At 46.5% G+C, this 13,521-nt stretch overlaps 1 protein-coding gene across 1 annotated transcript in view; it reads left to right on the plus strand.

Annotated features, from left to right (window-relative positions):
• MAP2K1 (mitogen-activated protein kinase kinase 1) overlaps window positions 1–13,521 on the plus strand; it is a 76,719-nt gene that overhangs the window by 24,392 nt on the left and 38,806 nt on the right. The window contains exon 2 of the mRNA XM_046008462.1: window positions 12,925–13,135. Within this exon, the coding sequence (XP_045864418.1) occupies window positions 12,925–13,135 (211 nt within the window). The remainder of the gene's footprint in view (window positions 1–12,924; window positions 13,136–13,521) is intronic.

Genomic DNA, 13,521 nt, shown 5'->3' on the forward strand with positions numbered 1-13,521 from the left:
CTGTTACTGGCTCCAGAGCTCCTGACTTCAAGTTTAGGGTTGTTTCCATAATCTTGGTTCCTTTTGGTAAAAGCATGGTTTGTACATTGGAGGTAAATTACTCACAGTGCAATTTTGCGAATAAAAATAGCCTCTGGGATTCAGTAAGGCATGTAGGAAAGAAAACAGGTGAACTGAATTTGGTGAGCTTCAGGCATCACTGGAAAAGCAGCCACCACTTGTACATGGACTGTATAAATAGCAGTAATGCAGATCACTGTTGGGTTTAGGAACTGGATCCAGGACAATGGATCAATGTGAGAAATACCAGTAAAGGCTTCTTTGAGTCTGTCTTTGGACAAGGTAATGAGAGTTTAATTCTCTGGAAGTGGAGCCCTGTGGGCTTCCAAGGATTTGGAAAGCTGAGCTCAGCTGCTTTTAAAGTTCCGATTTCTACATACTCTTTGTCTCAAGGAGGCTTGTATGTCTCCTGAGATGCAGAGTTCTTGACTCCATTTCTGTGAAGGTTCCAAACTAGAATTTTCGTACTTATCCGCAGGTCTATTTTGCCCAAGCACAGTATACCTTATAGGTGATTTGACTCCTAAACCACACACTTAAATTGCATCCTGCTCACGTTGTGATGGTTTGCATGTATTTTAGATTTTTAAATATATAAAAAGTGTTCTTATGCCATATAAAAAAAATTTTTTTTAATTAAAAAAAAAGGGGGTGCCTGGGTGGCTCAGTGGGTTAAGCCTCTGCCTTTGACTCAGGTCACGATTTCAGGGTCCTGGGATTGAGCTCCACATCAGGCTCCCTGCTCAGCAGGGAGCCTGCTTACCCCCTCTCTCTGCCTCCCTCTCTGCCTACTTGTGATCTCTGTCTGTCAAATAAATAAAATCTTTAAAACAAAAATAAAAACAAAAAACTTTTGGCATTTTTAGAAGCTAAGATGTCAGACTGCTCTTTACTGAACCCTGAACACCCTGAGGCGAATATTCTAGGCTGGTGTGCTGGGACCATCTTTTTAACATTTTTTTTTTAAACATAAGATTTTTACTTTTTTGAGGTATAATTGACATATAAGCATGCTGATTGATACATGTATTGTGATATGATTACCACCATAGCCTTACCTAACATATCTGTCATATCACATAATTATGTCTTTTTTGTGGTGAGAAGATTTAAGATCTAATGTCTTCGCAACTTTGCTGTTTATAATACGATATTGTTGACTGTGCTGTGCATGATGTCTCTAGGCCCTATTCACCTTCCGCTGCAGGTTTGTACCCTTTGACCAACATCTCCCCAACATCCCTTCCTTTTCCTCAAACCTGATTGTTTAGCCTGGTGTACTGTGATCTTCATGGTCTAGCCCCAGCTTACCCTCTGGCCTCATCTGTCCACCCTTCTGGATGGATGCACCTACTCTCCGGCCACTTGGAATGGCCTGTAACTTTCGTGCTGATGCCCAAGCCTGCAGTGCTTTTTCTCTTGCTGTAAACAGTTGGATTATCTTTCAGGACTAAACCTGGGCATTACATTTGCTGACCTTCTCTTTTCATTCCTTGTCTTGTATGGAACGGGGAGGCTTACCTCTGTTCTCAAAGGCCCCTCTGCCCACCTCACTTTCAACATTATGGTCTACCTTACCCTGTAGTCATTGGTATCCTTCCCTGTGTTTGGCTTGTGCTGTGATCCCTGTTTCTTTCTTTACCTTTTTTTCTTTTTTAAAAGGTTTTATTTATTCATTTGACAGAGAGAGAGCACGAGCAGGGGAAGCAGCAGAGGGAGATGGGAGAAGCAGGCTCCCTGCTGAGCAGGGAGTCTAGTGTGGGGCTTGGTCCCAGGACCCTGAGATCATGGCCTGAGCTGAAGACAGACACTTCAACTGAGCCAGCCAGGCGCCCTATCATCTCTATATCTTTATCTTCCAATCACCCTCTCTGTCTCTGTCTCTCTCTTTCTTTCTCTCTCTCACACACACACACACACACACACACTCACACACAATGCCTGGTGAGGGCAGGGACCTAAGTCTTCCTCATCTGTACCCTCCTAGCCTCCAGCACAGCAGTGTCTGTCCCACAGTGGCTGCTCCGTGATAAAGCCGCCTTGCATTTTCACAGCTGTGGGTGTAAATGGGTATAAGGCAGATGTCTCTTCAACCTCCCCTGCCCTCTAGACTGGAGCAGTCCTGCAGCTTTACATTCTCATGGCCACTTTTGCTTTTCTGGGACCCGTGGTTCCGTTTTGTTTTTTGTTTTTTCTCTTCTTGTTGCTCTGTGTTGAATCAGCTTGGAATCTGGCCCTTTTTTTCCTGGTTTCCACCAAACAACAATAAGAATGAAATAAACACAAAGCTATTTCCGTGCATAGCAGATTGGACTGAGGGTCTGGGATAGGGAGGGTGTATTACATTCTAGCGGTACAGACAGCTTAACATCTGGTGGTAACTAGGTTTGGTCTTAAATGACCTTTGCCCCTTTGCCGTGGTGCCTCCTGTCTCTTGGTTCACTTTACAGCCACTCTCCAAATAGGCTTCTCCCATCTTACTCTGCAGCATAAATCATTTCTCCAGCTCTACTCTACATGCTGTTCAGGCCTGCTTCTACTTGTGCTGTGGCTGAGGATCAGGCCCTTTTAAACTATGGGCAAGCCTTCTGGTCCTCTGGTAGCCTCTGTTGTGTGGGGTTTTGTTAGCACAAACATTTACCTCCCCCACTTTCAGAATACAGATGCTAGCACAGTCAGCCTTGGTTCTCTCTGGTCTGTGATGTTCCTTCTGCCAGGTAGGTTTTGACCCTGCCAGGCCAACTGCTATTGATTTAAGGGCCTGACTAGTAGTTTTCTCCAAAGCGAGCACTTGTATGGACTTCTAGTCATGGTCTTGAGACCGGCTTCTGCTGCTCATTGCCAGACAGTGATGTAGGGAGTGGGGTTTTTCCTCCAGAGATGATGTGTTCTCAGAGGTGAGGTTTGCTGACCCCTCTTGTGGGTACTTTGATTAAGGAGAAGGGCCAAGCTGTTATAAACGTGTGTTCATGTATTTAAGGAAGGAACATTTCTGGAGAATTGATGATTTCTTCATGCAGACTAGAATTGGAGACAGATTTTCAATCTGTGTTTCCTCTGACTGTATCTTCCTGCCTTAGCTGTGCTTCTGAGCATTGGCTCTTTCCCTTTTTGCCCTGGGGACTTGACTGATCCGATGGTTCTGGGTTATGAGGTCCAAGATGACTGTCACATTGGGTCCTGTACTTCTGTCTCTCATTGAAGAGCAGCTTTGCACTGCTGAGTCATAGAGCAGCATGGGCTAATACTACATAGGCCGTCTCCTCCTTCCTTTCTTCCTTTCTCTTCTTTTTTTTTTTTTTTTTTAAGTAGGGGCCATGCCCAACATGGGATTTGAACTCACAACCCCAAGATCAAGAGTCACGTGCTCTCCTGGCTGAGCTAGCCAGGCACCCCTACATAGGCAGTTTCTTTTTTTCTGTCTATCTATTTATTTATGTATTTATTTGACAGACAGTGATCACAAGCATGCAGAGAAGCAGGCAGAGAGGCGGGGGGTGGGGTGGGGGAGCCGCTGAGCAGAGAGCCCGATGCGGGGCTTGATCCCAGGACCCCGGGACCCTGGGACCACGACCCAAGGGGAAGGCAGAGGCTCTAACCCACTGAGCCATCCAGGCGCCCCTATAGGCAGTTTCGAAAAGGTTCGTCTTCTTAAGAGCCCGGACTGGGTGGGGTCAAATACATCGTCTGTCTAAGGCCACAAGTCAACCAGCTGGTCCTTTCAGGAACACACCCATTGTGTGGCCATCACCAGACCCAAGGCTCCCCTTGTTCCTCGGATGGTGACTACATATTTCGTGGATGTTTCACTTGGGTTGTCCATGTGTTTTCTCCCTTCCAGGACTTCCTGCTCCTCCTCTCTACCCTGCCACCCTCAGTAGGCCCCTGGCTGTCTTCTGGCCACCTGAATTTTTACTCATTCTACTGGCGTACTTCACCTGGGCCGTGTCCTCCCCTTCCCCCTCCAAATGATTCAGCCTTGGATGTTCCTCTGAAAGGAATTCCTCTCTGGGTAGATTTAATTTGTTGCCTCTCCAGGAACCTTTTAATAGGGGACAGTTCTTTCTTTGCCTCAAGGAAGTAAGTCACTAACAGGAAATACAGGTGTGATTGGCTGATGGTTTGAAGGATCTGAACTCTTCTGCCCAAGGTGTGGAGAAGAGATAACTTTTGGAGTTCCAGGCCTACCTGGTCTTAACCATTCCTGGCCTCCATTTCCATTTCTGTAAAATGGGAACAACATATATCATTTTTAATGTTGTGAGGATGAAGTGAGTTAATGGGAATAATATGGCTAGCATTTAAGAATCTTTTAAATTTCATTCTTTATCAGACTGTTACGTCCCTCTTTTGTCCTCATCAAGTAACAGCATTATTCCTTTCCATCCTCCATCTTCTGATCCCCACTGCCTCCCCCACCCCACTCTCCTGTCTCCAGATTTCATCACTTGGTGTTTTTTTTTTTTTTTGTACTTCTCCGAAAGACTGATCCTTTAGAAATTAATTCATATGTAGCTAATATGAAACAAATTTTGTCCATTGGAGCTGAAGAAACCATAGTCTGTCAGTTCTTCAAGCAACAATATGACACCCCCTCTCCGATTCAGGATGTTGTTCAATATTTGAGAAGAGTCTGTGTGAGTGGGTGGTCCTGTCACTGCAGAGGTTCCTCTGTGTGGGTGCGTGCGTGTGTTTTTCAGCGTGACTCTCTGTAGAAACACGCTATGGGAAGGCAGTTTGTATCATTTCAGAAGGCTCTTTGATTCCAGGAAGTGTTTTGGGGTTTTTTTGCTTTTGTTTGGTTTTCTAAGGGTAGGAATATGTGATTATTTGTCCTTATTCTTTTCTTTCTTTTTTTAAGTAGGCTCCACACCCAGTGTGGGGCTTGAACTCAGAGCCATGAGAGCAAGAGTTGCACACTCTACCTACTGAGCCAGTCAGGTGCCTGTGTTTATCTTTTCTTAATTAAACCTGTTTTCTTGGCTTTGAAACACATTTGTTGATTGGCCTGGAAGCTACTTGATTGAAAATGAAATTAAAGAGAAACACTTGTCCTCACCCTCAGGACCTTCTTTTCTTTTTTTAAAAGATTTTATTTATTTATTTGACAGACAGAGATCACAAGTAGGCAGAGAGGCAGGCAGAGAGAGAGGGAGAAGCAGGCTCCCCAGTGAGCAGAGAGCCTGATGCGGGGTTCGATCCTAGGACCCCGAGATCATGACCTGGGCCCAAGGCAGAGGCTTAACCTACTGGGCCACCCAGGTGCTCCCAGGACCCTCTTTTTAAAGTGACATTCCTCTAACAGTTTCTTTGCTCATCACAGCCTTACTCTCCATTTTCTAAAGGCAGACCACACTAGAATACCCTTTCTCCTTTTTTCGCTATCTAAATTTTATTTATCGTTGCAGACCAGTTCAGGGCTTCTATCCCTATAAGACTTAGGCTGATGATGCCAGCATCTCCTGCACTGCAGAGCTGTTTCCCAGGCCTCTGGAGAAAATTAGGGGACCTGCAAAACTGTCTTTGCCCCAGTCCTTTTTTGGGCGTGGTGGTGAAACCAGTGAAAGGCGGTTCGGTCAGTATATATATATATATATATTTTTTTTTTTTTTAAGTAGGCTCCAACTCACACGAGATCAAAGAGTTGGAGAATTAGACACTCAGCTGACGGAGCCACCCCAGAGCCCCAGGGCAGTGTTCAACTACATTGTTTTTGCCAGATTATTTATTACATGAAAACATGAAGATGCAGGAATTTCATCAGTAGAATGAGGCTGACAGTGGTGATCACATCATGGTGGTGTTAGATGAAAGGGCCTCATCTACCTTTAGCAGAATAGCGGTTGCACAGTACTCAGTAAATCAATAGGGAGGACTAGCAAATTAAATGTTACCCTTACTAACCAATACTATTAAGTACTTGTTTAGCACCTGAAATGATTTCAGCATTTTTTACATTCCACTCTTAAGGTATCTCTGCAACAACTGTTTTTTATATTTATTTTTTAAGGAAGCTCTACACCCGTTGTGGGGCTTGAACTCATGACCCCAAGACAAGATCTGCCGACTGAGCCAGCTGGGCACCCCGTCCACAACAGCCTTTTATTTCTCATCATGTCATTGGCTTGAGATGCCCTTAGCTGTCTGTGTTCCTCTCCCTGTGTCACAAAGGGCCTTCTGGTGCCAAAACGCATGCATCCTCAGAGAAGGCCTGCGAAGATAAAACAGTCCATATCGTCTCAAAGGAAAAGGCAGTGAGCATGGGAAAACGGTCATTGGGGTGTACATGTGGACAAGAAGAAATGACCAGGGCCTCAAGCTGCACAACCAGGGAAGCCACTCACCATGTTGACAGAGATGCATGGCCCTGGGACTTAGCTGCAAAGTTCTGTTCTTCAAAAACTGCAGGATGAATCTGGTTTTAGGATCAGAGAACTTTAGCATTGAAAAGGACTTTAAAGACCACCTAGTTTACCTGTTTTACCTGTGAGAACAGGCAAGGGGAAAGTAACGTGAATAGTTGACAGACTGAGTGCTTTCCGAGGTGAACCCAAGTCTTCTGACTCCCAAAGCCTTCACACTTAATTTCTGCAGCAAAGAGTAAATGGCAGCCACATGCCGTGTTTGTTTTTTTTTTTCTTCTTTATTCTTTCTAGTAGTTTTATGTCCCACTGTGAAAGACCAGCTCTGTGCTGACCTAGAAGCAGCTGATTTCCTACATATGTCACTGGCCCTGGAAGTCAATCTGGGGGCTGCTTTCCAGAACAACTGCTTGACTTTGCTCACCTATACATCTGTCAGCAAGCAGAGGAGAGTAGGCGGCCAAGAAACGATTTACATTAGCAGCCAGAATCAAGGAAAAGGGAAAAAATACTTCTGCTAAATTCAGTGAAGCACATTATGAACCAGGCAGGGGAACAGCTGTACTAAAGCATGTCTTCCCATAGCCGCTTAAGAGTCTAAGCCCAAAGCTGGGTTCAACACCAACACAAAGTAGAGGTCTATGGCTGGAGGTGGAGGAGGAAGCTTTCTCCTGCCCAAGAACTGCCACAGATGCAAGGTCGTGGCATGGAGAGGAGGGCAAGTCTGTGTTCGCTGGGCCTGTTTAAGACTGAGGCTGGCCCAGGACTGGAGAGAACTTCCCTATTGCTACCATAGGTATGGTGGCTGGCTTCCCAGGCTGTACAGCTTGAGCCCCTGGTCATTTCTTCTTGTCCACACGTACATTCCACTGACCTTTTCTCGTCCTCACTGCCTTTTCCTTTGAGACGGTATGGACTGTTTTATCTTCGCAGGCCTTCTCTGAGGATGCATGCATTTCGGCACCAGAAGGTCCTTTGTGACATGGAGAGGATTACAGACGGCTGAGGGCACTTCAAGCCAATGATGCAATAAGAAATAAAAGGTGGTCACAGAGATGATGTGAGGGTGTTATGTAAATGTAATTGCGCTCAATATCTGGAGGAGGGGCAGAGGCATGAGGAAAGATCTCACTCTGTGGTCAGGCATCACGGGTCGGTTTAAAGCTGAGGGAGGATTAGAAACACTGAGGGGAAAAAAAAATCTCTGCAGCTCAGGCTCCACTCGAAGCGCAAGATAAAACTCATTGCTGGAGAAATCGGCATGTGGTGCACAGAGATTACCAGTGTTCTCCAGAAAACCCAAACCTAGCTCAGCTCCCAGCGAATACATGCTAGCAGCAGGACAGAAGAATGCGCCCATTTCTGAGCGTAAAGATGATGTCCCTCAGTCTTTATTCTCCTAGTATAGTATGTACCATTCAGTGCAATGTTAAGAGAGAAAAACAACTTACAAGAGATAAGACCATTGATAGAGACTCAAAGGTGACCCAGATGTTGAAATGAACGGACAGGGGCTTTAAAATAACCTATGATCTTTGGCTTTTCAACCTGAACACGCACTCAGTCTTAACTCCCTCAGCTAGTTGTCAGATTGACGGGTGTGGTTGGATCCCAGAGACGGCGAACTAAACTCTCCCCTTCCCTTCTCTCCTCCACCCCTTGTACTTTTTTTTTTTTTTTTTAAACTGGGTGTGGAAACTGAGTGCCAGGAAGGGTGGTAGCTTGCCCAAGATCTCACAGATGGCGGTCATACAGGGTGAGGTTGGAGGGGTTGCAGTCAGTCTCTTGATGCTGTTTGCCCTTGGCTTGGGTCTTCTGTCTGCCCTCTTTCTCCCCAGCCCCAGTAGCATTCCTCCCTGTCCAATGTCACAGAGAGAGAGAACTTCCCGAGTCTCTGAGCTCCCCGAGGACACCCCTGCCTGTGCTGGGACCCTTTTTCTGCTCCAGCATGGTCACTGATTGTCATCTTCTGCTCTTCCTTCTGGGCTCCTTCCCGGCAGGGCCTGCCACCCAGGCTAGAGCAAGGCTCAGGCTGGTGACAGACTGCTGGCTGGTGTTGGCATGCTGCCGTGGCCCTTTTCTGTTGGGTGTGGCAGTTTGACAACCCCTTTCCGTTGTCCAGATGTGATCTCCCTCCCCTTTAAATCATTCCTTTAGGTCAGCTTCCCTTGACAACCCCTTTCCGTTGTCCAGATGTGATCTCCCTCCCCTTTAAATCATTCCTTTAGGTCAGCTTCCCACCTCAGTGACCATCAGGGTTGGCGATGGCAGTGTGGGGTCTTGAAAGGTGCTCTGTTCTAGGAATTGGGAGAGCTAGCTGCCAGTAAGTCATGTGACTTTGTCCTCTCTGGGCCTCCATTTCCTCACCTGTAGAATAGGTCCAGTAGGGTCTTAGAGGTCCCTCCCTGTGCTACGTTTTATGCTGCTTCCTGGGTTAAACACGAGCCACAAATGCAAGATTCCAGTTGTGGCAGCGCCCTTAGGCTTAGCAGATGGGTGGGATGAGGGAGAAGGAAGGAGATGTTCTTGCCCATAAGATCGTCCTTTCTCCACCCACTTCATTGTGCCTCCTTGGTGTTTTCAGAACACAAATGACAACCCTTGTTTTTCTCCACATTTCTTGCTCTTCTCTGCCTTCCCATTTCAAACCTATAATCTTCTTGTATCTTGATGCACTTGTGTTTATTGTAAGACAGCCACGGTGCAGAATTCATGTTGCAGTGAGTTATTTTCTCTCTGCTGTGGTGCATGGGGTGATGGGAGGCAGACATCACAGCTGATCCCCGGAGGACTGTGTGTGTGTGTGTGTCTGTGTGTGTGAGATATTTATTGTTTTGAGCTCCAGTGCCCTGTCTTGATCCATAGTCCTGATTTTGCTGATTTCAGTTAAAACCAAAGATTGTGCAAGAGGTTCTGGTCCTCTGAGATGTGGAGACTGGTGGTGTGGTTGAGGGGTGATAGGCCCCCCTTTTCCTTTGCTGGAAGCATTTCAGCTTGGGGTAGGGCGGGGCAGGAGCCATGTGGAACATCACTGACTCCCTGAGCGGGAGGAAGCAGTACTAAACACAGCTACGTTATTGATTGATTTCTTTTTAATGAGTACTGAAAGCCGCTGAGATGCCAGGATTTTCTTTCCACCTTCAGATAAAACCCTTTGTCTTTCATCCTCTGCAACAGTTCTTTTAAGAAACTTTTCAAGAGTTTTAAGAATTGTTAGGGGAAAAGGTAGTAACTTCTGGATTCCATTGTTGCTGCCTTGGCAGCAGCTCCTCGACCTCCAGCCTACCCGCACTTGCCCTAACACTAGTGTAGAAGCGTGCCAGAATCCCATAGTTCTTCCCCATGGTTTTCTGTTCTGGTCCTCCCCTGGTGAAGCATAGAGTTGTGACTCCATGTGACAGGAGAGAAGACGGAGATGCGTCAGAGTTAAATGAGCAGTCCGTGCTCGCATAGCTAGCAGTCAGGGTAAGGATCCGGGATTCCCGATTACTAATGACTTGTCAGCTTGGCAGTGCTGTTTCACCCCCCGTAATCAGGAAAGTCAGGGCAACACAGAGTGGAGTCTTGACTGTGTCCCACTGTGGCTCAGCCTTCTGAAAGCACCAGTGAGGAGCCAGCTCCTTAGCTGGTGGGGTAGGTGGTTAGACAGGTCAAGGAGGGAGGAATGCCAGATTAAGTTTTTCTTCTGGAAGGTGGGAGAATTACTTGTTTCTACAAAGTCAGGAAAATGAGCAGAGTTAGCATTTCTTCTTTTTGCCTATTGGGTGGGGTTTCTTGTGGCCAGTGTTACTTGCAAGACAGCATTGAACTTGATGTGCAGGGTAGGCAGGATTGCATCTGGAGCAAAGGGCACTTTGTGGAGGTGCCCATCTTTATGAGCAGTTGAGCCCTTCTGTCACAGAGGCCCCTGCTAGGATCTTACCCCTGTCGACACGTTGCCTTCCTTAAAAGTACTGAACATTTTGAAGAGGTAGTCTAGCATTAAAATTAGAGATTCTCTCTGCCTAGGTTTCCATCCTTGCTCTGTTGCTTAGTAGCTGTGTGACCTTGGACAAGTCACTTCACCCATCTGTGCTTGCGTTTGGCATCTGTTGAGGATTAAACGCATGAGCAAGTGTAACAGTACACAGTGCTATGAGGAGAATGACTTCCTTCCATTCAGTCCCCGCCCCCATCACCTGCCCAGCATGCATGTGTGTTTGACAGAAGCCCTTGGAGTGAACTGCTGAGCCCTATAGGCAGCTGGAACCTCATTGAAGTTTTAGCTATGGGGTCTGTCCGCGTTTGACAGGTGTCTCCAGACGTTGTCATTGATGGGTTCCTCCTGAGAGTCAGGAAACCTGAAGGTGTGCACAGTGTCCTCCCAGCCATGCTGGTTCTGGGCCCCTACCTCTGAGAGGCCGGGGCAGCTGTGAGACATAGTTGAGCCTTTCAGCAGGATGAGAATTACCATCTGTCTTAGTCTGTTGGGGCTGCATAACAAAATGTTATAGACTGGTTGGCTTGAATGACAGAAAGGTATTTTTTCATAGTCCTGGAGGCGTGAAGACCGAGATGAGGGTGCTGGTGTGGTTGGGTTCTGAGGAGGCCTCTCTGCCTGGCCTGCAGACAGTAGCCTTCGCTTGATGTCCTCATAGGGCCTTTTTTGGTGTGTGCCCAGAGGCAGGGAGGCCACCTCTCTTCTGATGGCCACCAGTCCTATCTGATTATGACTCCACCCCATGACCTTATTTAACCTTCATCACCTCTTAAAAGTCCTGTCTCTAAACATACTTACATTGGGGGTTAGGCCTTCAACATACGGATTTGAGGGAGACACAGTTCAGTCCATGGCACCAGCCTTCCTTCCCTAAGAGCCGCCAGTGAGGATGCTTGGTGAGAGCAGCCTGGTGCCCTCTGTGGCCAGTATACTGTTATTTGTAAGGTGTGTTGCATCTTTCCATAGACCAGGGCGGCAGGAGGATTTGGATCTCCCTGCCTTCTTGAGAGTTGGAAAAGAGGATGAATGAAGGGTGGAAGATGATGCTTACTCCCACCCATGAAGCTCAGAAGTGGGGCACGTATGTTGGGGGGTGGGCACCAGGCTTCTGATGTGTAATGATGGTCTTGTTGCCGTGTTTGTTTAGGGCTAAAATCACCTGAAACACAGTGGAATCTTCTTTACCACTGTCTCCTTCACGAGTTCCCTGGAGTAAGGAATGCTTTTCTGTTCTCTGTAAACTCAGTACTGCCACCAGCGTGCTGAATGCACAGCTCGCAGGCCACTCTGCCCTGCCCACTCACCTCTGCACCCACTGGCGAAATTATGTGCTTAACCAAGAGCCGGTTTGTTCCCAGAGTCTTTTGTATGGTTGTGGCTGGCGTTGTAATTATGTAACATACTTAATACTTAAATATTAGTTAAACTGGTGAAACACGCCTGCAGGTAAAGTGGGTTCCCCACCCCCTTTGAACACTAATTAAAAGCCCTGGAAAGACTCAGTAAGTCCAGCTCACTAAACATTATTATACAATTAGGTGAGCATTAAGATGGGGGGAAAACCTAAAACTCTAACAATTTTGTGTTGATATTTTTTTTTAAGATTTTTTAATTTATTCATTTGACAGACAGAGATCACAAGTAGGCAGAGAGGCAGGCAAAGAGAGAGGAAGGGAAGCAGGCTTCCTGCTGAGCAGATAGTGGGATCATGACCTAAGCGGAAGGCAGAGGCTTTAACCCACTGAGCCACCCAGGTGACCCTTGTGTTGATATTCTGTGTCTACGTTTTTACTCTACTTTAAAGAATCAGGCATTGGAAATGATAGTGTATTGTTCTGGTTCATGTGAGAGGATGGTGTGGGGCCCTTACCAGTGGAATTTTATTCAAAGAGAGGGCCTTGTCCTACCTACATTAGAAGATGGGTGAATAAATACACATTTATATATATTATGCAAAAATAAAATCTTAAGGTATATATTTTTAGGATTTCTTGCTTTGATTAACTTGTCTCCTGACCTGGTTGCATTAGAGGGGAGTTTCTGCTCTTGCCATTCAGTTTAGAGCCTGTTTTGATGGTTTGGTTTGATCTCAGTTTAGTGAAATAGACTTTTTTTTTTTTTTTTGGAAATAGATTTTATTTTGTGTATAGTGTTATTAGCTTAATAAATCCAATACTAGAAGGACTTTTGGAACAGGGGTTTTAAAGCAGATGAAGGTGGCTCGTTCAGGATTTTAGCAGATTCTTTGGTTCCTTCTGTAGACTTGCAGCATAGTGAGAGAGATCTAATTCCCTCATTCGACAAATGAGAAAACCGAGGCCTCGAAAGGAGAAGGGTGTTACTGGCGAGGGGTGTCGGGTGGTGTAGTGAAGGCCCCAGAGCCACCGAGCATGGAACCCTCCCCCAGAACCCGAGTCTACTCTCCGTCTAGCCCCAGAGCTGGAACTCTCCACCACACAGATACTTCTATGGGGGAAACCCCTCTGATGTTGGTTCTAACTCACGCCCCCCCCTTTGGGACAGGACCAACCTGGAGGCCTTGCAGAAGAAGCTTGAGGAGCTGGAGCTCGATGAACAGCAGCGGAAGCGTCTTGAGGCCTTTCTCACCCAGAAGCAGAAGGTCGGGGAACTGAAGGATGATGACTTCGAGAAGATCAGTGAGCTGGGCGCAGGCAACGGTGGTGTGGTGTTCAAGGTCTCCCACAAGCCGTCAGGCCTGGTCATGGCCAGAAAGGTGAGGCCACTTAAAATTTAAAAAAAAATTTTTTTTAAAAAGGTGGGGCTGTTGAATCAGGTTGGCCTTGGTGAATAGGTAATTGGATTATCTCTTGGAAGATCTGGGGCCTGGGGCCAGTGAGAGGAAGACTGACTTTTCACTCCATACGATTTGTGCTGTTTGAATTTTGAGCTCCTGTTATCTGTGAGTTGATAGGATAAACGCACTGGTGGTGTGTCAGTGGATTCATCCCCACCCCCAGACTGGAAAAGAACGCCTGGTGACCTTCCTTAGCCTTCTGCGTGCTCTGGAAAGAATGCAGGGGGCCTCTTTGTCATTTTCCCCATGCAGGAGAAAAACACTTTCATTTAGCCAGGCAGCAATGCACTAGACACAGATTTCAA

This window comes from Meles meles, chromosome 6 (genome assembly GCF_922984935.1).
Source record: "Meles meles chromosome 6, mMelMel3.1 paternal haplotype, whole genome shotgun sequence".
Lineage (NCBI taxonomy): Eukaryota > Metazoa > Chordata > Mammalia > Carnivora > Mustelidae > Meles > Meles meles.